General features: G+C 41.4%; 1 protein-coding gene across 24 annotated transcripts in view; it reads right to left on the minus strand.

Moving 5' to 3' along the window:
* EPB41L2 (erythrocyte membrane protein band 4.1 like 2) overlaps positions 1-27,047 on the minus strand; it is a 220,350-nt gene that overhangs the window by 39,672 nt on the left and 153,631 nt on the right. For all 24 annotated transcript variants that reach the window (XR_008629711.1, XR_008629713.1, XR_008629712.1 and 21 more), the window contains 7 exons: positions 26,038-26,080; positions 20,370-20,445; positions 15,751-15,969; positions 13,918-14,005; positions 8,602-8,754; positions 7,943-8,040; positions 1,122-1,294 (listed from right to left, as the gene is read on the minus strand). Coding sequence is in view for 18 of the 24 variants with exons in the window: in XM_055134237.1 (XP_054990212.1) it covers positions 1,122-1,294; positions 7,943-8,040; positions 8,602-8,754; positions 13,918-14,005; positions 15,751-15,969; positions 20,370-20,445; positions 26,038-26,080 (850 nt within the window). In the remaining 6 variants the exon portion in view is untranslated. The remainder of the gene's footprint in view (positions 1-1,121; positions 1,295-7,942; positions 8,041-8,601; positions 8,755-13,917; positions 14,006-15,750; positions 15,970-20,369; positions 20,446-26,037; positions 26,081-27,047) is intronic.

Here is a 27,047-nt window from a genome sequence, read left to right on the forward strand (position 1 = left end):
TTAGTACCATTATTTAAAGCCTTTTGTTATTAAAATAGCACATATAGAATGTAGTGTACAGACTATATGCTACATAGACAGGCAACTAGAATTACAATAGAAAACTATTCAAATTCATATTATCTTTCTTTGGACAAAAGAACGTTTTTTTAAGAGGGCGGGAGGAGACCTGTTGCTCAGAGGCTAGTCCTGGCTCTGTGTTCAGGAGCGACCCCTGGTGGTGGCTCAGGGGGACTCTGTGCTGCTGGGATTCAAACAAGGGTCAGTGGCATGCAAAGCAAGCACCTTGCCTCCTGCATTCAGAGGACCAATTCAAATATTTTACGACATCTTTCCTTCTGGCAGAACGCTGTATTTTAATTAATCCTTTGCAGTTACGAACTGGAAGTTTATCAAATGGAGGAAAGTTTAGTAAGACTAACATTTTGGTATCTTTTTTTTTTCTGGGTCTCCCAAGCAGTGCTCAAGAGGCCTATGGGACCTGCTCCTGATTCTTGGCCATCTGAGGTGGCGGTTCAAACGCAAGGGTCCGAGGATGTTGCCCGGGGCCTACAGTACCAAGGATTACTCAGGCCCCCCTGGAAATGCTGGCTTTTATTTTCAGGTCCGGGACAGGTATGCACCTGAACTATATATCCTATATATCCTATATATCCCAGGCCTAACAATTTTTCTTTCTTAACAAAGTCCACCCCATTATGGACTCAAGAATTTACAAATGCATAAAAAATTTAATGCTAGAGATGTTTCACAGGTTTTTATTTTTTTGAATGGTTCACATTAACCTTAAAAAAAAAAAAACCAAAAACCCTTAGAAATTACATTTTTACGAAGTTTTAAAAAGCTAAGTTGCAGCACATAAATTGCAACTAAGTTAGACTAGTAAAAAAAATATGCTTGCCCAGTAATTCATAAATGTGTAACAGCACAAAAAAAATTTGATAGAATGACAATTTTGAAAATCAACAAAACTGACTTTTAAGTGTAATAGCATGTACTTATGTAGAAGAAACAGTCATCCCTCTTGTCTATTTCCAGGGTCTTTATTGACCAGATCAACATTTCCTAATCCCACTGGAGAGAAAGGCTGAAAGAACCCAGAGCCATGACCCTGGTGTTACCTCCGTCCAGGATCTCGGAGGCCCGCTTGCTGGAGGTGCGCTCAAAGTGCGGCGCAGGCCGGTCGATGAGAGTGCTAGCCTGTCGGGTCTGTGCCTGGGTGCGGCCGCTGTAGCGAAATTTGGACCCTAACGTCAGGAACTTGGCCTTTGGTGGCTGCTCTGGAGACACAAGCCTGGAGAGGGGGAAAGAGGCAACAAAATTAGACTTTAAAAAGAAAAAATTTTCTGTCTCTAGTCTACTTTCAGCCCACATCTCCCATCCCAAACTGGCCTATAGGCCGAACATGATGGCCCCTTAATACCTCTACTGCAAACCACAGCACCCAAAAGGAGAGAGAGCGAGCAAAAGGGAATGCCCTGCCACAGAGGTGGGGTGGGGTGGGGGGAGGATGGAGTGGGGGTCGGCGAGAGATGCTGGGACCACTGGTGTGGAAAATGTGCACAGGTCGAGGGATGGGCACTCGACCATTGTATGACTGAAACTCGAGCATGAAAGTATGTAACTGTACCTCACGGTGATTCACTTATAAAAAATTAAAAAGATTTTTGTTTAATCACCATGAGACACAGTTACAAAGCTTTCATGTTTGAGTTTCAATCATACAATGATCCAACATCCATGCCTCCAGCAGTGCACATTTTCCACCACCAATGTCCCCACTATACCTAGCCCCCACCCCCACCAAGTACCACCCTCCCCCTGCCTCTATGGTAGACAATTTCCCCCATATTCTCTCTCTACTTTGGGGCATTATGGTCTGCAGTATAGATACCGAGAGGCTATCACGTTTGGTCCTTTATCTACTTTCAGCACACATCTCCCATCTTGAGCAGTCCCTCCAACCATCATTGACTTCGTAATCCCTTCTCTTTTCCAGCTGCCTTCTCCCCCAGCTCATGAGGCAGGTTTCCAACCATGGAGCAATAATCCTGGCCTTTGCCTCTACTGTCCTTGGGTGTCAGCAGCTGCTGGGAAAGATGAAGTCATGAAATTTGCTTATAAGCAAAGTTAGACTTTATGAATTATTTTTTGGATGGAGCCACATCTGGAGTACACAGGGCTTAGTCCTGGCTCTGCACTCAGGGATAACTCCTGACAGGCTCAGGGGACCATATGGGGTTGTCAGTGATCAATTTTGAGTTGGACTCCTGCAAGACTTATATCCTACCTGCTGTACCATTGCTCAGGTCCCAAGACTTAACATGGATTTTTTTAAACTAAAAATTATTGATATAAACATCTCCTCTTTTTAATAGCGATGATTATGGGAATATGAAAAATGTTTCCTAAACTGCTAGTGGGAAAGGACATTATCTCTAAATCCGTAAATCCTTCTATATACAGAGTTGCATGATAGCAAGATGATGATGAAATCAACATTAATGTACTCATGAATCATATGTTTGCTGCAACCTGAGCGAAAGAGCAGCTGTTCTCAGCGTGAATCAAAGGCTATTTATTTGTATGAGCCTAAATCATTTATATAAACACATATGTCTGAATTCTTGCTCCTAACTATAAGTGCCAAGGAGCAATCCATTACCATTAGTAATTCTTAATATTTATATTTAATTCTCCTGGGAAAGAACATCTAACTCAGGAATCTGTCCTATCAAGTGATGCTTTCCCATAAAAAATAGCACACAGAGGAACTGTAGCGATGACTAATTTTTTTTTTTTTGCTAGCACAATTCTATAGCTTAACTTCTGGGCTCATAATGAAGTCAATTTTCCTTGAAGTACAATTACTTCCACACTAATGCAAAAGCGTGTTTTTAGTAAACGAGATAATCTTATCTGGAATAACAACTAAAATTATCTCAGTTTTGTTGTCTAATTAAGATGAATGTCGTAAACTGATCTTAGAGCTCTTTTTCCAGAAATCTTTGCTTAATTGCATAAACAAAAAAATGGAAATCCACGTAAAACAATAATAATACAAGAAGCACTCCTCCATGATTTCCAAATCTCAATAGTACTTATTAACTTAGACAAAGGTACTAGAATTAAACATGTTAGATGAAAGAAGTAATATACTAGGGTCCTTCAGCTTTAACAATTAATGTTTTCTTAAAAGCTTCCATTTTCTGCCAATAGATTTTTCAAAGAAGATACAGATATTACAGTTGAGAATGTTTAATCTGATTATAGTGCCTTGTCTCAAATATACTTTGGGAAAGCTGTTTATTTTTTAAACTAGAATGCAGGAATATTATAAATTTAGATCAGAAAGCAATTTACCATGTTCTGAATTTGCTAACAGTTCTCAGGAAAACTGAAGCACATAAATATTGAATATCTCAGCACTGAATCATGCGCAGTAGAAGGCAGGGTGAGAAATATGGTCATTGGTCAAGCACTGTTTCCTGATGGGTTGAAAATTTGTACAGTTTCCCTATATTAAGCTAGACAAAATGATCAAAGAATGCTCTGGAAAAATACCTCTAAACTTAATAATACGGTCATTAAGAAATGCTTAATCTCCCTGAAAAACAAGCTGGCAAAATCACATTGATTCTTATTGCCTATACACAAAGTACGTTCTATAGTTACTGGGCTATCAACCAGTGGAAAAAAGGAAAGATTTCTAAAGACTATCCCAAAGGAAGAAACATTTATTGATGATCCAAAGCAGCAGCATTTGCACATAAATTTTAAATTAAAGACAACAAATCAAATGAGCACCTAGTGAAATCAAGCCCCTTGTGACTGCTGGCAAGAATGCAAAATTATACTGATATCACAGGAAACCCTGCAAAACCCTCAAGAGACTAACCAGAAGACTAATAAGATGATCCAGCAATTCCACTTCCAGGTAACTCTCTAGAAATTTATCACAGTAATTAAAATCAGGATTTCCAAGAGTAATATTGCTAATACGGACATCTATGTAATTACAACTCTGTTCACAACTGAGAGTAAAAGCAACCTAACGTTCACCGATAGATGAATGGATGAAGAAGTGCAGCTCTTACATAGACTGCAATACTGTTAAGTCGATTTTGTTTTGGGGGATCCCAGCCCATGTGGGACTTACTCCTCGCACTGAGAGACCATATGCTGTGCTAGGGAAAGAACAGAGGCCAACAGCATGCAAGGCTTATCCCTGTACTATCTTACCCCTATGCTATCTTTCCAGCCCCTATTAAATCTTTCTAAAAGGAAATTCTACAACAGGGGACATGGTGGATGGACCTTTAGGAAATAAGCCAATTGGAATGAGTCAGATACGGAGAGATCAATTTGGCATGGTATTATGTTACGTAAAATAGTTAACAGAATTAAAGACTAGACTAGATTGGTGAGGGAAAAATGGGCAGTTGTTAATTACTAGCATGAAGTTTCAGGTAAGGAAGATGAACAAGCTCTCAAGTTCTGCTCTATAACACGGCAGCTACACTCAACACTAGTACACCAAACACTTAAATTCTGTTGAGAAAAGATCTAATTCAAAGACATTCAATGACTTTTTCTAATAAAATAACATAATTTTTATAAAGAAGGCTGGAAGTGAAGGTGTGAAAATTGGGAATTTGACCTGTCAGAGGAAGACTGTCCTCAGGTGAGGATGTCTTACTCCAAGGCCTTGATGTCTTCCTGAAAGGATCATCTCCATCTATGGAGGAATTAGCGAGACAGAACGCTTATTTCTAGTTCCACTGTTCCTTTCTCCCTGCGGTAATAATGCCCCTTTATAAGGCCTAAGGATGTTATCAAATCTATTCACTAAACTCCTCTCAATTAGGCGGAAAAAAGGAATTAGAAACAGAGTAACTGCTGTTGTAAATTATAAGGAAAAAAATTAGGGATACATACATAAAGAGATAGATCCTTTTCAAGATTTAGTCACTCAAGTTCTTTTACAAAATTAAATAAAAATAATAAATAATAACTAAAAATAAATAACATGTACAGAACAGTGCTGGACTCCAGTACTCATGCAAGGTCAGCAGCAGTATTGCAATGTCGAGGTGCCACTAGACTCGTGATCAAAACAAAGATCTGGTCCATTTCTAATGGCTTTAACCTTCAAGCCATTCTAATTGCCCAAAGGGAATCCTCTGCACCTTTCGGGATAAAACAGAACCAACTCCTGACTTGATTCAAAGCACTCTGCAGACGAATTACCATTGGCCCTTCTGTGTTAAGTGTTTTATGTCATCTGTAGACCAGATGATACAAAGTCTAAAAATCTATAAAGTCTTTGCAAATTTCAATCTGAAAAGTTTGCCAGAACAAATCAGTCTATTTCAAAATTGAAGTCCCTGGAACCAGAGCAGAAATGAGAGTTTTTGAGGCTCAGTGGGGCTAATTGCTCTTTCAGAAAGGCTTGGTGAAATGAGAGGCTCAGCAGAGCGAACGTGAAGCATGTGGAGATCTAGGATCAGACTCTCTCTCCTGGTCTGAGTCTGGGTGTCTGGGAGGTGTACTTCTGGACAGACACCTGGCTTCGAGTAGCAGAATAAGTGACAATGTAGAGCAAGAGTTGTATCAAACATTGCACGCACAACAAATGTGTTCTTGCCATTTCTGAAATGACTACTGCGTTATGCTCACAATTTGACAGCTAAGCCTACCACCTGTCCTACTTGGACCTGTCTCATTTAATTCACAAATGTCAACTACCAGCCCTGAGGCTGGCTCTTATTTTACAGGCTGTCTTCAAGGAAAATTTGCCGTGGCTATCACCAAGGGAAACTGTAAGCCTTTCAGATTTATGGGATCAAAGTAACTAAGAGCGATTTAATGAGTGTATTCTAAGAGATATATTTCTCCTTGCGTAGATTATAGCAGTTCTGAAAATATTTTAACTCAAAGAAGTCATTTGTGCCAACTAATAATTCGCATTAAGCTAAGAATAACAATAATAAACATTAAATGTCAGGAAAGGTTCTGAAGTCATTTCACATGTATTATCTCGTCTACTTTTCCAAACAACCCCACAAGATAGGGATTATTATTATAACCATCACGTAGATGATGAAAGTGAGACTCAGAGAGGTTGAGTAACTTACCCACAACCACCCTCTGGTATGTGGTGGGGCAGGATTAGGCACGAAAAGTGCAGGGCAAAAACGTTAACGATGATGGTTTTAGATGCGGGGCTATATAGAGTGCAGGAATAGAAAACTAAAGATGGAGAGAGAAATAAAGATCTGCAAATTACTCATAAGATGTATGCGCTTGAAGAAAAGTACAGAAATACTGGAACAAATTCTTTGGGGTTTTGTGTTTTAAAAAAGCAAGTCATGGCATGTTCATTGGTCAAAGAAGTCAAAGGCGCCTATGACAGGTTCACCATTCCTATGAGGCAAGCCATCAGAGACCAAAGCAGGGTAACGACTCTTCTTAAGACAGGAGAGAGATCTGGGAACTCGGGTGGAGGCAAGCTGACAGCAGCGGAGGATCTGGTGTTGAATTATCATACGCTTAAAACTCAACTATCAGTAACTTTGTAATTGTTTAAAAAGTTCTTTCTTAATTGAATCACTGAGATAGGCCCTTACAAAGCTGCTCGTGATTAGATTTCAGTCACACAAGATTCCAACAACCATCTCTCCACCAGTGTACATTTCCCAGCACCAGTGTCCCCAAGTTCCCAAAATACAGTTCTTTAAAAACAAACAAACAAACAAACAAACACAGAGAAGAGAAGAGCAGGAGTAAATGGAAGGAGAGAAATGAGGCTTCATAATTTGGGGAAAAATAGAGAAGAGAAAAAAGTGAATGAAGCCAGGCACATTCAGAACCTCCAGCTTCTACTATCATGTACCCCACCCCCCACCCCCCATGGAGAAGAGAGAAAGAGGACAAGGGATCCCAGAAGACCATGAATATTCAAAGGGAAAGGAAGTAAAAGCTGATGGCTTGGCAGTGCAGAAGATCAGGTAATGAGGAAAATTATATCTATAAAAGCACTGAAATAGAAGCTGGAACAATAGTACAGCAGGTAGGGTGGTTGCCTTGCATGAGGCTGACCCAGGTTCGATTCCCAGCATCCCTTATGGTCCCCTAAGCACTGCCAGGAGTAACTCCTGAGTGCAGAGCCAGGAGTAGCCCTGAGCATTGCCAAGAGTTATCTAAAAACCAAAACCAAAACAAAACAAAAAAAAAGCACTGAACACAGTTATGTGATTTTTATTGAAGAAAGTCAGTGTCACATGATTGATAAGTATTTGCGGTAGTACCTGATGCCACAGGTGATAGAAATACAGAGGTCAAGACACGGGACAAACCCAGGACCATCAAAGCCCAGCTTGATGTGAGGAAACAGAAGAAAATAAAACCCCCACAACAAAACAAACCAGAAGTCTGAGAAGTTTAGACTACTCGGGAGGAAGTGGCAAACAGTCAGGCACAGGGTTGGGGCTGGCAAAAGAATAGCAGGGGCGTGCGGAGAGAATGGTGGAGGAAGGGGAAAAAAACTAGTCAGAGTGAGTTTTGAAGTCTATCAGAGTTTTGGAAGTGCTCCGTGATGACAAGTGACAGCTGGAGTAACACCAAGAGACATAGGTCCAGACTATAGACAAAGGAGACGTGGTCTTGAGGTAAGAAAAGAACCATAAAGCAGAGGGAGGGTGGGAAGGGGGGGTGTACCGGCGATATTGGTGATGGGGAATGTGCACTGGTGGAGGGATGGGTGTTTGACCATTGTGTGATTGTGACCCAAACATGAAAGCTTGTAACTATCTCACAGTGATTCAATAACATTAAAAAAAAAAACAAAAAAAAAACCACGGAACCATGAAGCAGCTTCTGTTAATACATTCTACACACAGAGGGCAGCACCGGCAAAACCAAGTCGCTTCTTAAGAATTACCTGTAGAAAGTATGATGCTCCACACACACTTTCCATAGTCTTTTTGCGGCCCGGTGGTTTGGCAGCTTAAATCCAATGGTGCTCTCAAACTGTTCCAGCTGAAAAAAATTTAAACAGCAAATCACCGTACTTCCTTCAGAGTTAGTGGAAGACAATAGTTCAGATCTTTCTATGAGAAGTCATTCTTCTTGAAAAAGCTTAACATCCGTCTAACTACACACATGATGCATTTTTCATAGACTTCAACCCTTTACTGATAAAATCAACTATATCCTTCAACAGTCACTGAAATTTATTTTTTTTCACCTTCCTACTAATCTCTATGCCAAGATAATCTAACAGCAAAAAATAATTTCCCACTGTATGGTAGGTGTTTTTTTTTTCTTTTCTGTGAATGATGTGGTTGGCTCTTGCTTTTATTTTTATTTTAGAAGAACTTGGGATCAAACTCAGAGTGTTACATATCTCTTGCTTATATTTTTTTAGAAATAGAGATATGTGTTCCAGCTCATTATCAGGAACTCTGACCTTCTCTGCCAAACAAAGATAAAGAGTAGTCCAGTTCCTTAAAATTCAGTGGAAAAGAATTCAGTTAGCACATGGACATAGAGGGGGCAAAGATGAAGGGTGAGTAAATGTCCTCAGATGACACTGCTTACCTCTGCTGGTCTCACTTTAATGTAGAAGTTGCTGCGCTTATAGGAAATTTTCAAGATTTTAGGCCAAGCAAAACGATTGATTCTCAGCTTGTCTTTGTAAATAAGAAGTCCATTAGCACACACGCCCAGCTTGATGTCCACACCTTCGGAATCCTGCCAAACAAAAGGTAGTTGAGCATGGTTAGAGCTGGGAAACTCATATCGATCCAGAAGCTAACTCTCTCCCTTGAGCCACAAAGAGAAAAATTTTACATGTTGGTATTTAAATTTTAGGGACAGGACCCACAAGTGAATAATGATAGGACACATGGCAACATGACACACACAAAATCTATTCCTCTTCCAGAATCAGATTTGATAACAAGGTTTAACCACATGGCACAGTGTGCTTAAAGAGGCACAGCCAATATGCTTTTTTCATTTTTTGTTTTGTTTTTGGGCCACACCCAGTGGTGCTCAGGGGTCACTCCTGACTCTGCACTCAGGAATTACTTCTGGTGAGCGCGGGACACCATAAGGGAAGCCGGAATTGAACCCAGGTTGGCCGTGTACAAGATAAACGCCCTCACCAGCTGTATTATCACCCCAGTCTTGATAGGCTTTTTAAAAATTAATTATTTGGGGCACCATGGCTTACAATATTGATAGTGGCAGGGTCTCATGCTAAAAATATTCCAACCCACATACCAGAGTATCAGCTTCCCTTCATCATTCTGCCCATGTCCCACAGCCCTGTTCTATCCCCCACCCCCTAGAGTGCTTCCTACACCAGTTCTCACTTCCTCTTGCCTTTACTACTTGTTTCTTTACAACGTTGCTTTATGTACCAAATGTAAGGGAGATAATTCTGTCTGTCCCTTGTGCTCTAACTCACACAGCATGATACTCTCCAGATGATCCAGGTAGCCACAAACTTCATCATTGTATCTTTTCTTGTAGCTGAGGAGTATTCAGCTGGGTTTATGTACCAGTTTCTCTTCAGTGTGTTTTGAACAGAACAGAATCTTGCAACCCCGAGATCTGGGGGTAAATTGTGTTTTCCACCAGCCCTCTGTGGCCTGTTCTCCACACCCTGAGCTTCATTTCACTTTAGGCAATTTTATCTCACATAGATTAAAATAGCTGTTAAAATTATGTCTTTATCCTATGAAATATTAATCCCTCACAGAAAATCTTCCTTCTAGGGGGACAAAGTTAAAATCTTGAATCCCTTCCAGCAACTTTCCAATAAACTCAAGAGTGCTGACTTCTTCCCATTCTCATTACAGCATGCTTTGGGCTGCCATATTCCAAAGGAATGCAGACTTTTCTTGAACTCTGCAATACTTCTTTCTTTCCTCGGCGCACTAATTTGGAACACAAGACACAAGTCTGAAAGGTTTTGTTCTATTTTTATTTATTTATTTATTTTGCTTTTTGGGTCACACCTGGCAATGCACAGGCATTACTCCTGGCTTCGCACTCAGGAATTACTCCTGGCGGTGCTCAGGGGACCGTATGAGATGCTGGGGATCAAACCCGGGTCGGCCGCGTACAAGGCAAACGCCCTACCCGCTGTGCTATTGCTCCAGCCCCAGGTTTTGTTTTAAATAAACTTACAGACAAAAGTGAAAAACTGTTTTCTCACATTTCAAGTAGTGCTGATCCAACAAGCACAATATTTAAAATATACAGATCATCAGTTATCCCTAAAAAAATTGGCTTTAACTCAAAATATGCAAAAATTTAAGAATATTATTCAGATATATTCACATTTTCAGAAATCATTAGCATGAAACAAATTCTACCAAAAAATGCTACAACACCACATTTAGTCTAGATCTCAATTCAATAAAGGTATAACATCTTGACTGTCTTGTTACTAAAAAAACAATTTTAACTTTTACTAGGGCCTTTTGGGGGGATGGGGAGGGCTGGGCCTTGCCCAGTGGTTCTCTGGGCTGACTCTCCACTCCGTGCTAAGGATCATTCTTGATAGTGCTTGAAGGAACATATGGGGTGCTGGGGATTGAAGCTGGTTGGCAGCATTCAAGGCAAGGACCCTACCCATTATACTACCTCTCTGGCCCCTATGTTAGTTTGGAAGAAGAGAGGTGGCACGTGGCTCCTTGGTAAAATGAATTCCATACCCGGCTCCACTCTCCTCTCCAAGTGTGATCTGGGTGGCACTACCATTGTGAGAACGTATCACAGCAAATGTGGGATCTCTTATTAGTCCACAACTAATTGTGTGACTCCAGGACATCACAAAAACAACAAAGGGGAGGGGAAAGGAGGAGGGAAACGTGCATATTAATTACTAGGTAACTGATGCCAATTGCCCTCTCTGCTGAGATGTGAATGGTTCACATCTACAAATCAAATTACATTAGATCCCTTGAGCAAGTTTAGAAGTCTAATCTCTAGGGTGCTTTATTTACCCATATCTTGGCAGCCACAATTCTCTCTAGGAACAGAGGGAAAAGCTGGGGTGATTCAGGCACAGGTGCCCAAGCAACTTGGCACCAGACACAATGGTGGTTGCCAAAAATATCACTGGCCATGGCCACAGGGAGCAAGCCGGAAGCCTGGCGAGACAGCATGTTCTCACCACGAGGAAGGAGGCAGCTCTTATTTAAAACACGGAATAAAGCCCTCCAACTCTGAAGCAATCCTCACATAGGACACTGAAGCTATTCTCTCAGACTTAAAAGTCAGTCCAATCGGAATTCAAGTCAGTCGGTGGATTTTCAGATTTTTATATTACTTCAGAATTATCAGTATCTTGTGTACATACAAATGACACATAAAGGGTAAAGAGAAAAAAATAAAAAACATGAGTTCATCCCATATCTGTGATATGCCATCTTATAACAGTGGGAAAAATAAGCTACAAAAGAGGAGCCCCTTCTCGGCCTACCTCACTTCCCTGGAAACTCCCCCATACCTCCTGGGTATCAAAGGACCCCATTGCCAATTGGCTTTTGTATACGTTAAGGTAATGGGATGTTCTCAGAGGAAGAGGGAGGAAGGAGAGGAAGCCAGGGAGGCCAGGGTACTTGGTACCCAGCTTCCCTCCCTCCCAGTCTACTCCCATTCAAACCGGCTATGAAGTGATGCTGACAGCTCCTCTTGGGATATCCTCTGCACACAGACCTTGGTTCTGGAAACTGCTGTGGCCTTCACTCCTTCAAACACAGAAGGTTAAGAAAGCTCCTATACTTGTGGTTTGCCTGTAACCTTTGATCGACAGTCCTTTGGTTTGACCCATCCTAACATTCATCATCATCATCATCACCATCCCATTGACTGTTGATTTTCTCGTGCTGTCTCAGTAACATTTCCATTCATCCTAGCCTTGAGATTTTAGAAGCTTCTCTTTACTCGTCCTTCCCAAAGGTGCCGCACTGGAGGCTCTTACAGGGTCAGGGGAATGAGACCCATCATTGTTACTGGTTTTGGCATATGAATACACCAAGGGGAGCTTGCCAGGCTCTCCAATGATTCTAACATTAGTGTACTATTAAGGACTTGACTAATAACAAAATATTAATTTAAAAAGCATTCACGGCCTGAGAGTACAGGAAGTAAGGTACTTGTCTTGCATCCCACTGACCCTAGTTTGAATCCTGGGTACCACATATGGTCCCATCACCTCGCAAGGGATCATTCCTCAACAAAAAGGTACCCCTGAACACCACCATGTATGGCCCAAACACCAAAATAAAAAATGACCACTTAAATTACCAAGACCATGAAAAATGTATAAAGACACACAGTTTTAAACTGCATGCAAAACTCCTTTAATGCTCTATTCTTTCAATGAATTACAAATATGTGCATTAAACATGATCTAATGGATACATGATTATAAAGAGACCAGAGGAATAAATTTATTTTCAAAAGTGATCACACAGCAAAATTGTATTAAGACAGAGCTAGCAAGCTTACTTTTCTTACCCTTTTAAAATAAAGAGTTCTGGGACTAGGGAAATAGGTCACAGGGCTTGAGTACATGCCTAGAAGGCACATGAATGCTGAGTGCAGTTCCCAGGGCTTCACTGAGGAAGCCCCCAAGAGTGGTCTGCCCCCCCCTAGCACCAGGGGCCCAAACATCAGCACATTTTCATGCCTGAATACTGAACCCACATGGCCCACATGCCAGCGCTAAGTACCTCAAGAAGTGAACCCGGGCAGGGCTCCCCACCAAATAAAGCACAAGAATTCCAGGAACCCGGCAGTACTTCTCTCAAAAAAACTGAATTTTAACTAATGATCAACAAAGTAACAGAACCAAGATTTACAGGTGGTGAGAAAATCAGGTTTAAAAAGAAACAGGTCAAGTGTTTGGGGGGCCTAGAGCTGTCCTCTCCTCTCTCCCTTGGATGATAAGACTTGTCCCTACCAATGTGAAAACATTCAAATACAAGAAATATATGTTTTACCTCCTAAGTCAAATTTATTAGGAAACAACAGGAAGAGGAACTGAAGTGTGTGAAGGGGGGGGGGCACATAAGGTGTGGTGAGAATACAAAAAATGTTTAAGTTAAATAATAAGACACTAACATAGAAACTAATTGTTAAGATAGTTACTTTTTACTACCCATGTAATAAAATTCTTGTAAATGTGAGAGAAAACGTTTGATTATCGTAAAGGTAGAAAAATGTATTGTGTGAAATACATGCACGTATCTGTGCCAGAATTACATAGAAAAATATGTCTGGGGGAGGGAGAAAAAAAATTTAAAAAAAAGAAAAAAATAAGGAAAAATATGCTTAGAACGTAACTGACCAAAATTTCAACAGTCCTACTTTAGGTAGGTAAGTATGGATGATGTTTCTCATGCTTTTGTGGAAATATTAACGTATTTTATTTATAATATCATTTTTCGGGGGGGGGGGGCATTCCCAGTAGTGCTCAGAGCTTATTCCTTGCTCTGTAACCAAGGGTCACATCTCAGTGGTTAGGGGACCAAATTGCAGACTGTGTACAACACCAGTGCCTAACTCCTGAACTGTCTCTGAGGCCCAAAAATGAATATTTTAAATAAGAGAAGGAGAGGAAACTGGCATAGAAGCAACACTTGGCATAGCAAAAGTGACAACACAGAATAAGCCAGGGTGAGAGTTTAAAAAAAGTGATAAAGTAAATTTTTATCTAAGACAAAGACTAGGAAAAGAAAGGCCGTGGATAGTTTTCCCCACTAACTTAAATCTCACAAATCAGTCACACCAAAGTATATTATAAAACCTTCAGGTCAAAGCATTTAACATTTCCTAGAAGTGAAATTCTGAAACTGAAGACCTCCCAAATCTCCAGCATTACATTCACAGTACCTTGGCATGATGTAGGTCAACGCCGTACATGGAAAGCCTCTTTGCATTTTCTAAGAACTGAGAATCAGCTTGCGCTGGAGATAAGCCCCTAAGAATGGGGGAAAAAAAGTATCAACTTATTGGCGATGCAAAATCAAACAGGAAAAGGTGTGTATGATGACATGGAAGAGTTTTGTGTGGAGGGGAGAATTAGCAGACATAAAGAACACAGAGCAACTCTCAACCTCTAGCTTTCTTTCTAACATAAACTGCTCCCTGGAAGCTGTGTGAAAGACCACCTTCACCTTCTTCAAATTAGAAAGTTCCTTTTCGACCCCATTAGGGAAAAAAGTCCCAGCTATAACAGTTACAAAATAAATAGAATAAAGTGACTCCATGTTTCTGAATAGATGGTTTTTAATCCATCGTTTCATTTCGTTATGTTTGATCAGATAAAGATTAGAAGTACCTGTACTTGACTTTACACCATCAGATACTGTGCAGACTAAAACTATTTCCAGTCCTATCCACCTCCCTCACTCTGTCACTGTAACTGTTGTCCATTGTTCATTGATTTGTTCATCTCCATTGTGAGACTTGTTGTTACTGGTTTTGGCATATCGGATACACCACGAGTAGCTTGCCAGGCTTTGCCTTGTGGGCGAGATACTCTCGGTAACTTGCTGTGCTCTCTAAGAGGGACAGAGGAATCGAACCCGGGTTGGCCATGTGCAAGGCAAATGCCCTACTCGCTGCGCTATCGCTCCAGTCCTATCTCCCTCACTAAACAACTTTAAAGCTGCTAGAGAACAGAACCACGTCCTATTAATCTTCACATCATCATGGCATTTCTGTACCTTTTATTTAAATTTCAAATTATATAATAAATGCCAATTGAGTAAAATTTGAATAGCTAAGAAAATATTTACACTCAAATATTACAGCATGTATAAAATCAAATAAGATGGTCGGTTTGAAAACCATCTCTAAAATCTCATTCAAAGCATTTTAGTCAAAATTTTAAAAAATATTAATTTTTCAATATGGGAGAAATGAAAATTTGGAGCTATAAGTCTTCAAGATTTGTCCTTAAGAAAAAAAAACCACTCTATTCTTGCACAGATACAAAACTTCTCAAAGTACAGTGTACTTAAGCAATTAAGTAATCCTCAAGGTCATCTGTGGATTAGACAAAACATCTGTATACTTCAGTTACTATTCCAATGTCCATCACCACCCACCTTTAAAAAATTGTGATGCCTCATCATCTCTCTGGCATTGTATCAAATATGCCAATAAAAACAATTAAAAGGAAATTTAAATAAGTAGCAAATGCCAACTATGTATGTGGGTGGGTGTGTTTGCTTTAAGTTTGTTGGTGCTAAACCAGTGTTACACAGCCTTTTTCCATCCATGGCCCCTGCAACCTTATTTCCTTCCTGTGTCACCCTCTACATTCTACCAGTAGGACCAGTGACTCTTGTGCCATGGTCCCTATTAGGTGATTTTTCACCTTGACCCCTCCCCACCCCGCCCTTGGAATATCCTGGGGACCCATAAACACCACATGGACCAGCTCAGAAATGTTAACGGATAGGGTAGGAAGTAGGAGAGGGATAGAGACACAACAAGTACATTCTTTGAATAAATAAAACCATTTAGTTACGTAAGAAGAGTCGGTTCTATTTCGTACTCATGAAGACAATGAAAGGATGGAGCGAGGGCCCCCTGGTTTTCCTAAACTGGTGCTAGGGGAAGCTGATGCCACACACGAGGCTCGGGTGTTTAGTGAGGCCGAGAGACGCGGCTCGGCTCTGCTTCCACCTTCTCGCCCCACGGGGCAGGACCACACACCTGTGGGTTCTGTGCAGCTCGGCCACCTTTTCTTCCAGCTCCTTAGTCTGTGTGGGAGCAAACTGGAAGTCACTGAGGTTGCTGCTGCCATGCTGCTCTGGGTCGTGGTCCCCGAGTTCGGCCTGAAGTGTGTAGGAGCCCAGGAGCGCGTGCGTCACGAAAGAACAGGGCAGGCGGCCGGAAGCGATGTCCTGACGGAGCTGAAGGCACAGGAAGTATCTGGGCAGGGGGAACAGGGGAGGAGGAAGAGAGGACAATGAGATTACCCACTGCTCATCTAACCCTTCCTGTCTACTACTCCTCTTCAGAGCCAGAAGCCAAAATAAAAGGCGCAGTAAGCCACCCCTGGGACTCCCAACTCCTTGCGCCTTGTTTACAGTAACTGAGTCTCGAGGGCAGGTACGAGGAAACTCTGGATAGCTGTGCTAGCATCCCTACTAGTATAATGGGTTCTGGGACTGAAGATAAAACAATGCCATCACACACACTGTCTCTCCTTGGATTCAAAATGACATTTCTATGCTAAAAATGGGCATGCCGTTCCCGAGCTGTGAAGATGAATGGTGTCTTCAAAAGCAGCTGCAGGGAGCCCAGCTAGAGAAGGGACCACCAAGGGTTAAAGGGTGCTAGGACAGTCCGTTCGGGATGGGAGATGAAGGCTGAAAGTAGATTATAGACCGAACATGATGGCCACTTGATACCTCGACTGCAAATCACAACACCCCCAAAAGGAGAGAGAGAGCAAAAGGGAATGCCCTGCCACAGAGGTGGGGTGGGGTGGGAGGCGGGTAGGGTGGGGGTGGGGGAGGGATGCTGGGACCCCTGGTGGTGGAAAATGGGCACTGGTGGAGGGATGGACACTCAACCACTGTATGACTGAAATGTAAGTACGAAAGTTTCTAAGTCTATAACTGTACCTCACGGTGATTCACTAATAATATTTTTTTTTTAAAAGTAGCTACAGGTTGGGCCTGGGAATGTGGCTCAGTGGTAGAGCATCGGCATGGCTTGGGGTGGGGTTATCAGTTCAATCCCCAGCAGCGCCTTCACACAACCCAGGGGGCCTCCCAAGGGCCACAACCAGTGCCCTGAGACAGTGTGTGTGTGGGGGGGGGGGGGGGGGGAGAGAGAATGTAAACAGCTGCAGGCTATTGCAAGAAAGGCTAATAAAAATCACTGTCCCTTTATCCATCTCTACCCTTTCCATACTAATTTCTTTTTTCCTAAGATGCACTTAGCAACAATTAGCTACTGTGAGGCTCTTCCTTGCTCACTTACCCCTCTAAAGAAAATTTCATTCACCTGCCTAAGGCTAATTCCACAACTGTCAAACAGAAGGAATTCCACCTCTCTTTGTAGGTGAGGGCAAATATTAGATAATATAAATAAAACACATGCGTGACCCTAGAACCCTACATCCACAATGATAATAGTGCTAATAATTACTATGAAATTAATGTTCTGACTACATATTTATAAAAGTGTTAACTAATAACACACAGATAAGTTATTTATATTCACTGAGGATTTTTGTGGGGTTTTTTTTTTTTGAACCACAATCAACTAGGTGACCTCTGAAAAAATCAGATTTGTACACTCAAAGAGAATTGTTTTTAAGGCTACACAATTCACCTGCAACACTAAGGGGCACTTCCTCTCTTTCTGGGTATCTTTTAGAGGCTGCCGGTCCTGTGGGCCACCGTCTTCCTTTTATTGAATCACCATGTGGAAAGTTGCAAAGCTTTCAGGTTTAAGTCTCAGTTATACAATGCTCGAACACCCATCCCTTCACCAGTGCACATATTCCACCACCAAGAATCACAGTATACCTCCCCCTACCCCACTTCCCCAGCCCCCCACCCCGCATGTGTAATCCAAAACCGTGCGGCCGCTAGTGTGGCCACTCGACCTCATATCTCTTTATTCTCAGCAATGGAAAACAAATTATCAAATGCTTTCTTTTCAGCAGGTCGACTTTAGTGGGGAGAAACTCCAAACAATAATAGTGAGGTTTTTTGTTGAAATATTAAATGTAATCAAAGTAAAGTGAAAGTAAAGTGAAATTTACCGGCAGGAGGTTTTAGCCCTACCCCTGCTCAGTTATACTTGACATGCCCCCTGACTGCTTCCCAGGCAGGACAGGGACTCTGTCATCATAGTTGAAATAAACTCTTCAGTGCTAGTGAAGTATTGACCACTTGGCAAGAAAACGTTTTCTCAAAGAATAAAAGTCATCTCACTATTACTACATACATAAATAACAAAGGGGCATCCCAAGTGGTGTTCAAAGACCAGTGATTCTAAGCCAAATAGGTCAATGCTTCAGTGAAAGGGCCTAAGGATGGCGTGATGCTTCTACCCCATAGTACCAGGGACCACCTGGGCCAACCTCACAGTTCTGGAGCCTCCATGCCTCCACCTGGCAATATTCAGGGGGCCATGTGGTACCAGGGATCAAACTGAGAGTAGGTACCCCTTATATTGCCTCCCCAGTCCCAAATATTTCTGAGGTATTCCAGGAGCCACTTTTTTTAAGTGGGGTTCTTTCTGTAAGCCTTAGAACAGCACAAAGATAATTGCAGTTACTTTACAAAACTCTTAACCTATGATTCCAGATTATGTTCGAATTCTCTAAATCTGACAAAGTCCATCCATATTCTATGGCACCTTTAAGACCTAAGAAACAAAGATTCCTTTGGATACCAAACCTGTCACTCCTTTATATTATTGTCTCTACTTTTCAAGTTGGTCCTTTCCCTGCTTTCGAAACCTACATCTAAGGTCCAAAACGTCAGACAAAACCTACAACTGTCTCCTGAATTTTCCAACGCCATCCTTTCACACAGGACGGAACACTCTTTAGAGAGTATGTAGAAATGTTCTTGTTCTCCTCCAAGGCTGTCCCCTACCTTTGAAATGTTCTCTCAATTTGATTTCAATCAGGCCGCTTACGAGACACTTCGCTACTAGCACAGGCAGATGTCTGGCTCTCTGGCTGTAGGCGAGGCTTTATTCGTTAGCTCACAGACCAGCAATGTGGGGTGACGCTGGTCCTTAGGCATAAAAAGCTTGAACGTCTCTACAGACTGTTATTTCTCCCACTATAGACAGGGAGACTCTTCAAGTCCCATTTAAAAAGAAAAGCAACACACTTGTTGATACCATGAGTCGCAATCACCAAAGCATTATCATATGCACAAGTAAATGCACAGAGAGGGCAATAGGCCACGAAACCCCAATTACATGCTTCGTTCAAAGGCACGTCTGTGGTGAGGTTGTGTCCTATACGTGCCAACCTGCTGAGTTCCATGCTCTGAACAACTCACTGTACAATCACGAAAGCTATTCTTATCATTTAATAGCTGAGGCGAATTCAATCACAACTTAATTAGTAGCAGTAATTCTCTATTCAGCAACAATTAGTTAAGAAAGAACAAAGAGCTGTCATTTATCTGATCTTGGAAAGAAGTTGTCATCATTTCTATTTCGTGTGATTAGCAGAGTCTCTGATAAGCGCCTTTGCAACCTGATGCTTCTCAACAAAACTGGCCTAGCAGAAAGCATAAAGGCACACAATCCACAGAAATCAAAAGCAGATTCTGGCTGAGACCTCTAGTTTACTTCGGTATACACACCAAACACACTTTTCCTTGGTCTTATAAAAACCTTTTTAAAATGCATTTAAAAAAAATTCACTCTAGGGGGCTGGAGAGATAGCACAGCGGGTAGGGCGTTTGCCTTGCACGCGGCCGACCCGGGTTCAAATCCCAGCATCCCATATGGTCCCCTGAGCACGGCCAGGGGTAATTCCTGAGTGCAGAGCCAGGAATAACCCCTGTGCATCGCCAGGTGAGACCCAAAAAAGCAAAAAAAAAAAATTAAAAAAAAAAATTCACTCTAGAGACCTACTTCACACAATGCTAAGAAGTACTATATAAACTGGCAGCCAGTCTTACAGGGCTAAAATATCAAGGCACTCGTGGATTCAAAATGTTCCTTGATAACCAAATACTCAGAATCTATAAATGCTCTCGTGCTCCTAACAAACGATCCTTAATTTGAAATTTAAGGAGATGGCTAGATTAGCCCAGATGATCTCAGAGGGAAATGAAAGACCTACTGACTCTTATATAAGAAATCCTACTTTATTAGGTTTGTTTTATTCCTTAAGGGCGGGAAACATTATACTTCAATTGACTTCACAACTACTTTTATGTTTCTAGCCCTCAATCACCTTTACAAAGAAACTAGGAAATATATATATATATGTATATATATATATATGCGTATGCACACATGGCTATACATGAAAATCCATCATACAATAATCCTTTAGTATTAAAATATTTAAAATCAAGGCTTTTTAAAAGTACAACAGAGAAAATGGAGTCAGCAACATTTTTAGTATCACATTACTCAAATATAAATGCAGAGATTAAAGTGAGCACAATTTTTCAAGATAGCAACATTTCACATTATTTGGGAGTATCCACTTATAAGAAAATTTCTAAAATAACATGTTTGAAGTTTATCCAGAATATATGACAACTCTCCTTGGCCACAAAAATAAATGAAGACTGTAAGTAAACACTCATTTATTTTTTTAACGTATAAAATACCTGGTGATATCTTCAGTCAGCTGAGAAGGATCGGGAGGATAAAACTTCACATTGAAGGTGAACAGCCAAGGAAGGTCTGTAATTATTAAATATCAGTTATTTATTCAACCAACAGCCTGACCATTTAATTAAGTATCACGTTAAATGTTCAAACAGTACAGACTAAGTCACAAAACCATGTAAAGATTATATATATTTCCCCCCCCCCGCATTTTTTGGGGGGTTTTTGGGTCACACCTGGCAATGCATAGGGGTTACTCCTGGCTGCTCTACACTCAGGAATTGCTCCTGGTGGTGCTCAGGGGACCATGTGGGATGCCGGGAATTTAACCCGGGTCAACTGCATGCAAGGCAAACGCCCTCCCCGCTGTGCTATTGCTCCAGCCCTGAGATGATGTTTTTAAAGATGTAATTTACAAAATAGAAAAAAAAATCAATTACACGGGGGGGGGGGTGGAGCATTAAAGGAAAATAATGGACTTCTGAATAGTATTTACCACAACATTTACAAAGGTTTTATATAGTATGCTATGTATGACATTAAGAGTTAAGCTTATCACATAACTTCAACATGACAGCTGAGAAAACTTATTGGGGGCATTCAAGCAGTGCTCATGAGATTTGAGGGTCCTCTGGGTGGTTGTTGGCCTCCAAGGCGGGCAGGCAGTGTGGGGTTTGAGGTTGTGGTATTTGGGTGCTGTTTGAGGCTGGACCACAACCACCAAGGCCATGCTCAGGGGCTTCCAGGGATGCACCTGACAATGCTTGGAGGACCACGTGGTACCAGGCTTGGTACTATCTCTCAGGCCCTCTCTGCTGTTTCCCCAGTGCTGCTCAGGAGTGCATTATGGCACAGGCCTAGAGATCTGGTACTTGGGCTGGCAGAGCTGGGGCTGGTGGGTGCTATCTCTGGCAGTGTTGGGGGCCATATAATGTCAGGGCTCATTCTCAGGACCTCTTTGAGCTATCTCCCTGGACTGAGATAACTTTATTTGAACCGCAAGCTCTCTGAGTGACAAATATTCCCTATCCTTTAAAAGCAAACAAAATCCTCAGTATTTTAAGATTCCTTAATTGCTGGGATGGGAGAGGGCAATGATCAAGTGGTCACTCTTTCAATTTTGGAAATGATTAATAATGGATTATTTGGAGGAAGTGTAGAAAGAAATCCCAGGAAGGGGATGGAGATAAACTATTGCAAAACTTTAAGACAGTATTCTTTCCCAGGTTTTATAATACTTTACCATTATTATGCCACTAAGAACAAATATTATCAAAAATGACACTGAACCTAATGTTTGCTATATCATCCTTTGGAAATAATGACGCTCTCCCCATCTTTTCCCCACTTCCCTTCTCTCTCCCTCTAGGGAGAGGGCAGAAAATAATTTCCTAAAGCAATTCAAATAATTCCAAAGGCATGCCTGTGTATTATTTCCTTTGTAGATTTTTTTAAAGTATCACAATTGCCTAAATACACAAAGCTGAAAAAAATTTCTTGTTCAATGTGTGATTTTTGTCTTCCACCATCAGGATGCTTTCTTTTACTCAAAGGTCAACAAGTACTTACTGAGTAACAGTACTCTGGACAATAACACACACCATTCTTCTACTAATAAAGCCAATCTTGTGCAACTTAATAAAAGGATTTCAGGGCCAGAGAGATGATGCAGGGGTTAAGGTACTCGTCTTATAGCCAGTGAACTCCAGTCAATCCCTGGCACTTCCAGGAGTCACTCTTGAGCACTGCCAAGAAAAGCCCCTGAACACCAATGGCTGCAAACCCAAAAGCAAGACCAGAACCAAAAGATTTCAGTTCTGCTTCACACACTTAAAACACTGTAAATGGACATAGAACTTTCTCTGAAAATACACTTTCAAGGTCACTGCTACCTGATTATGATTACTGTTGTTGCTGTTGTTCAGAGATCACTCCTGGTGGGGGCACTCTCTCCAGTGCTGGGAATTGAAGCCAAGGACAGACAGCTGCGTGGAGGGTAAGCTCCCAAACTACCCTACTGTCTCCAGCCCCAGCTAAACTATGCTAGGGCAAAGTCCTTGCAGGATTTCCTAATGGATACTTGTTCCCTAAGCATTAAAACCAGTACTTGCTTACCTTCTGATAGAACTACAGAGAAGTTTCTAATAGAACATAAATTTTATGGTATATTTCCAATCCTAAAAGCAGATAAAGGGACCAATAATGCCCAGCTTTCATTTTAGCTATATATCTATGATCATAGGTTTCATCCGACTACATACAGTTCATCAAGCTCTAGATTTATATTTAATACAAGGCATAAGTCTCTCAATGAGAGACGTTACTGGTGCCCGCTCGAACAAATCGATGAGCAACGGGATGACAGTGACATGGCAAGCCATATATCGTTATATTCTTATTTTTGTACACTTGAAAAATATTTAAGGCAAATTTAACACATGAATTAATAAACTGTGATTGTCAAAAATAATTACAAATATGAACTTTTTGCCTATTACCTGAAAAGTAATAAAATCATAGAGGCTGGATCCAGATAGAGTAAGAAGCTAAATAGTTCCCTCATTCATTTTAATATAAGGAAAAAAGAGGTGAAAACCTCTAAAATGTCATATTCTTGGCCTACTTTCACGACCACTACAGAATTCCATTTGGTGAACTAGCTCCAACAACTTGAAAAAGTCAAATCACATTTGTTACTGCTATTCCTCTTGCTAAACCACAAATGCAAAAATCCTGAAATAAGTCTTTAAAAACTTCCCAAATAGCGGGGCTGGAGAGACAGTACAGCAGTAAATCACTTGTCTTGCATGTGACTGACCCACATTGCAGTCCCACACACCATATGATCTCCTGAGCACTGCCAGGCAGGATCCCTGAGCACAGAGCCAAGAGTATGCCCTGGAGCATAGAGACTCCACACCAAAACAAACAAAAAACTTCTTAAATAATCAAACTACACGACCATGATTTATTCAGTAAGTGCTCTGCCTTCTGAAAATTAGAAAATCCCCGAGACACTGAAATCAAACACTAAAACAAAACCAGAAACCAATGAATGAATGGAGCAGCACTCATGTTCGAGAGGTTGTCCTCATCTTCTCTCAGGTCTGGGTCACTTGGCAGGTGTGGTTTCAGAGAGGGTGAAAGACCCAAGCATCTGAACCTTCTTGAACACATGTTCTTGGCTCCAGAAAGAACAAGGCAGAAAGCTCCAAAGCTTTCTGGTGTCACTTTTTCATTTATAACGATTAGTATAATTTTCTCAATCTACTTATTTCTCTTCTTTATTTCCTCTTTCCCATCATGAGGTGATCAAAAACAGATGAAATAAGGCAGGGCGATGGAGGACAGAGAAAAGTTGGGACAAGGTGGGGGAGTGGAGGGGGAGGCAGTGGGAAGGGGAGGAGAGAATACATGAATGCTGAAAAGCCAGAAACACTGGTCAAAAGAAACTGTCCCAGCTTAACTAGTATGGTTCCAGTTTGAGCACTAAATCCTGAGAAACCCCTCAGCACCAGCCAAATCAGAAAGACTACAATAACTGGAGACATAGAAAGCAGAGTCTTCGAGGAGAGGAAATAAGAAAATGAGGTATTGAGCTCAGAATAAATAGGAGGCACCACCCAGAGAAGGGAGGACCCTTTAGAACAGAAGTGACAAGAGAATCTAAAGGTCCTAATAAAAATATGAAAGGGCCATCAGGAGTCCAAGGCTTTGCCCATGTAAACACCCAGATTAATTTATTTATGCAGAGAATTCCAGGCCAAGAAAATTTGGAGAAAGTGTGTGTAACTTCCTCCCCAAAGCCATTCTCTGTTTCTTCCTCTCTGGAGAAGCCCAGGAAAAAAAAAAATGCTTTTTCTTGAACACATCTCACTCACTTTGCTCCCTTCCTATTTCTCTAAGCAAATTTCTTTAAATAAAACCATTTTGCTTCACTGGGGGTGGGGGGTGAGGGAGTGTGGGAGAAGAGAAGGGCTGGCTAGCTGGCTCAATGAACAGCTTGAGAACACACTTTGCATGTTGGAGGCCTGGTTCCATGCAGGCTAGGACTACCAGAAGTGACCTCCGAGCGCAGAGTCAGGAGTAGGCCCTGAATACCACCAGACACAGCCTTAAAGAGAGAGAGAGAGAAACAGAGGGAGAGGGAGAGAGAGAAAGACTACAAAAAAGATGAATTCAAGAAAGAAAAACTGGAACATACTCTGAGAACCTTAAAATGGGAGATGGAACAAAGACGGTAAGGAACAGACGGAAAAGTCAAGACTCTGTTCCTGTGGTTTGGTGTGAGGAATAAGAAGTAAGTAGAGGAAAACAACAATACAACATTCTGCAGCTGGTGTTCAGGGAAACGGTTTTTTCTCAGCACAACCCACAGGACCATGGTCAGGGTATGGCTGGTAAGAATTTCCTTGTCCTGCCTACAAACTTCCAGCTGTCCACGGCTCCCTACCTTTCTGCTCCAATCACTTACAGACCTTGGAGTAAATGGAGTATCCAGATACCCTATGGCAAATTCCTCTGTGGTTGTGATATTCCTTGGCATGATATCATGTCAGCCCCAGGCAGAGGAGGAGCTCCCGGGAAAGAATGGAAGCCAATTAGGGTGGGACACCAGCATCACTATGGGCACCCACAAGGAGAAAAAAAGGGGGGGAGGGGAAGAAGGGAAAAGCAGGACTGACTCCAGACTCAAGAGCACACAGGACGACTGTGGACTCCCACTAGGGAAGCAGAGAAGGCAAAGACTGGTGGGGACTGGAAAGACAGTTCCTCAAGCCTTTCACACAGAAGTGCTTTCCTGAGCACCCCGGTGAACAGTGTTAACTAACTAGATGCCTCCCGGGCCAGAGGGGACTTTTAAATTAGCCTAATTGTCCACTTCTGAAATGAAGACCAAGCAGTGGTTACAGAGCTCCCCGGAGAAGGACTTACATAAGAAGTAAAACTTCTATTTAACTAGTTGCTCCTCAACATTTGGGCTCAAGTGAAAAGTTATAGTAAATCTACCAGAGAAAGATCAGCTCCTACTTCACAGTGGGAGACCCATTATAAATAGGTCTAGAACAGTGGTTGGGCGTTCGCCTTTCACGCGGCCGACTCCAGTTCGATTCCTCTGCCCCTCTCGGAGAACCCGGTAAGTTACCGAGAGTCTAGAGCCCGCGAGGCAGAGCCTGGCAAGCTACCCGTGCGTATTGGATATGCCAAAAACAGTAACAATAAGTCTCTCAATGAGAGACGTTACTGGTGCCCGCTCGAACAAATCAATGAGCAACGGGATGACAATGACAATAACAGAACCCACAGACCAGTGAACAAGTTCTTAAGACAGCAACAAATAGTAGGGATTCTACAAAAACTAATGTTAGCACCCTTAACTTCCTGTAAGATTTTTATTTTTTTAAGTTTTAGTTTTGGAGCCACACCCAGCTGTACTCAGGCCTTATTCCTGGCTCTGAGCTCAAGGGTCACTACTGGAGGATCTTGGGGACCATACTGGGTGCCAAGAATCAAACAGGTGTGCTGGCTGAGAGCAAAGCCAGGCCCTACACAGTATCTCTAGTATCTCTCCAGCCCCACTAAAAACTTTCAATGCAAAAAAAAATCAATGATTTCCACCACAATTATTATTCTACTCTACATTTGCATGGTTATTTGAACACTTACTTCGCAGTTGTTTCTTTATTTCTTTTGCAGGATCCAGCCAGTTCTGCAGAGAGGAAAAAATGGTGAATTAACCAGTAATAAAAACTCCACAGTCCAAAACAAAGCAGTTTATAATGCACATAATTCTATATAGATATATTTTAATAATGTCCTACTTGAAGTGGCTTTTACCCAACTGCACTGTCTAAAAAATTTCAAAACACTTTCAAGGTAAGAACTTTATGTTCTTGAGTCTAAACTCAAGCATCTAATCAAATGATGAGACACAGTAACTCTACAGACACCTTTATGTTCTATGGCCGACAGCAAAACAGCCCTGCCGACACTGAAATAATATGAACTTAGTCAAGGACAAAAATTGATTTTAACCCCATGAAAAATAAAGTGAGTTGGAAATTATAGCTAAAATATAGATGCCATAGCCAAATGCCTAGATAAACTGCTCAGTCAACTTGTTTCTAAATTTCATTTTCCCTACAGTCACATTATGGAGAAATATGGTGAGACAGGAGTCCATGTCTTTTTTTATTATCTTAATGACCTTTTTAAAAAAATTCTTTTTCATTCCAACTTGGCCATTAAAATCATTAAAACTCCTTTTCATGTTCCCATTATTTCTAACCTCTGAGAAAGCTAACAGGAAAGGATTCTGGGAAACCAGAATCTTAAAACAAAACAAAAGGGCTAAATTTTAACCGCTAATTATCAATAAGGTCATTAAATAGTTATTCAAAGTGATATAATAGGCAAACACCTATTCCCAAACACTTTTCATGTCTTTTTTTCATTGATATGTTTTATACTTCCATCTTCTCCAAAACTCAAAGTCTACCTTATTCCACACTAACATCAGAGAACATATATATTTTGTAATATAATAAACTGATTCAAATAACTGAATTTAAAACAAGCACAGCGGTTGGGCATTCGCCTTTCACGCAGCCGACCCGAGTTCGATTCCTCCGCCCCTCTCGGAGAGCCCGGCAAGCTCTTCCTCCCGAGAGTATTGA

Source organism: Sorex araneus, chromosome 4 (assembly GCF_027595985.1).
Source record: "Sorex araneus isolate mSorAra2 chromosome 4, mSorAra2.pri, whole genome shotgun sequence".
NCBI classification, from domain to species: Eukaryota; Metazoa; Chordata; class Mammalia; order Eulipotyphla; family Soricidae; genus Sorex; species Sorex araneus.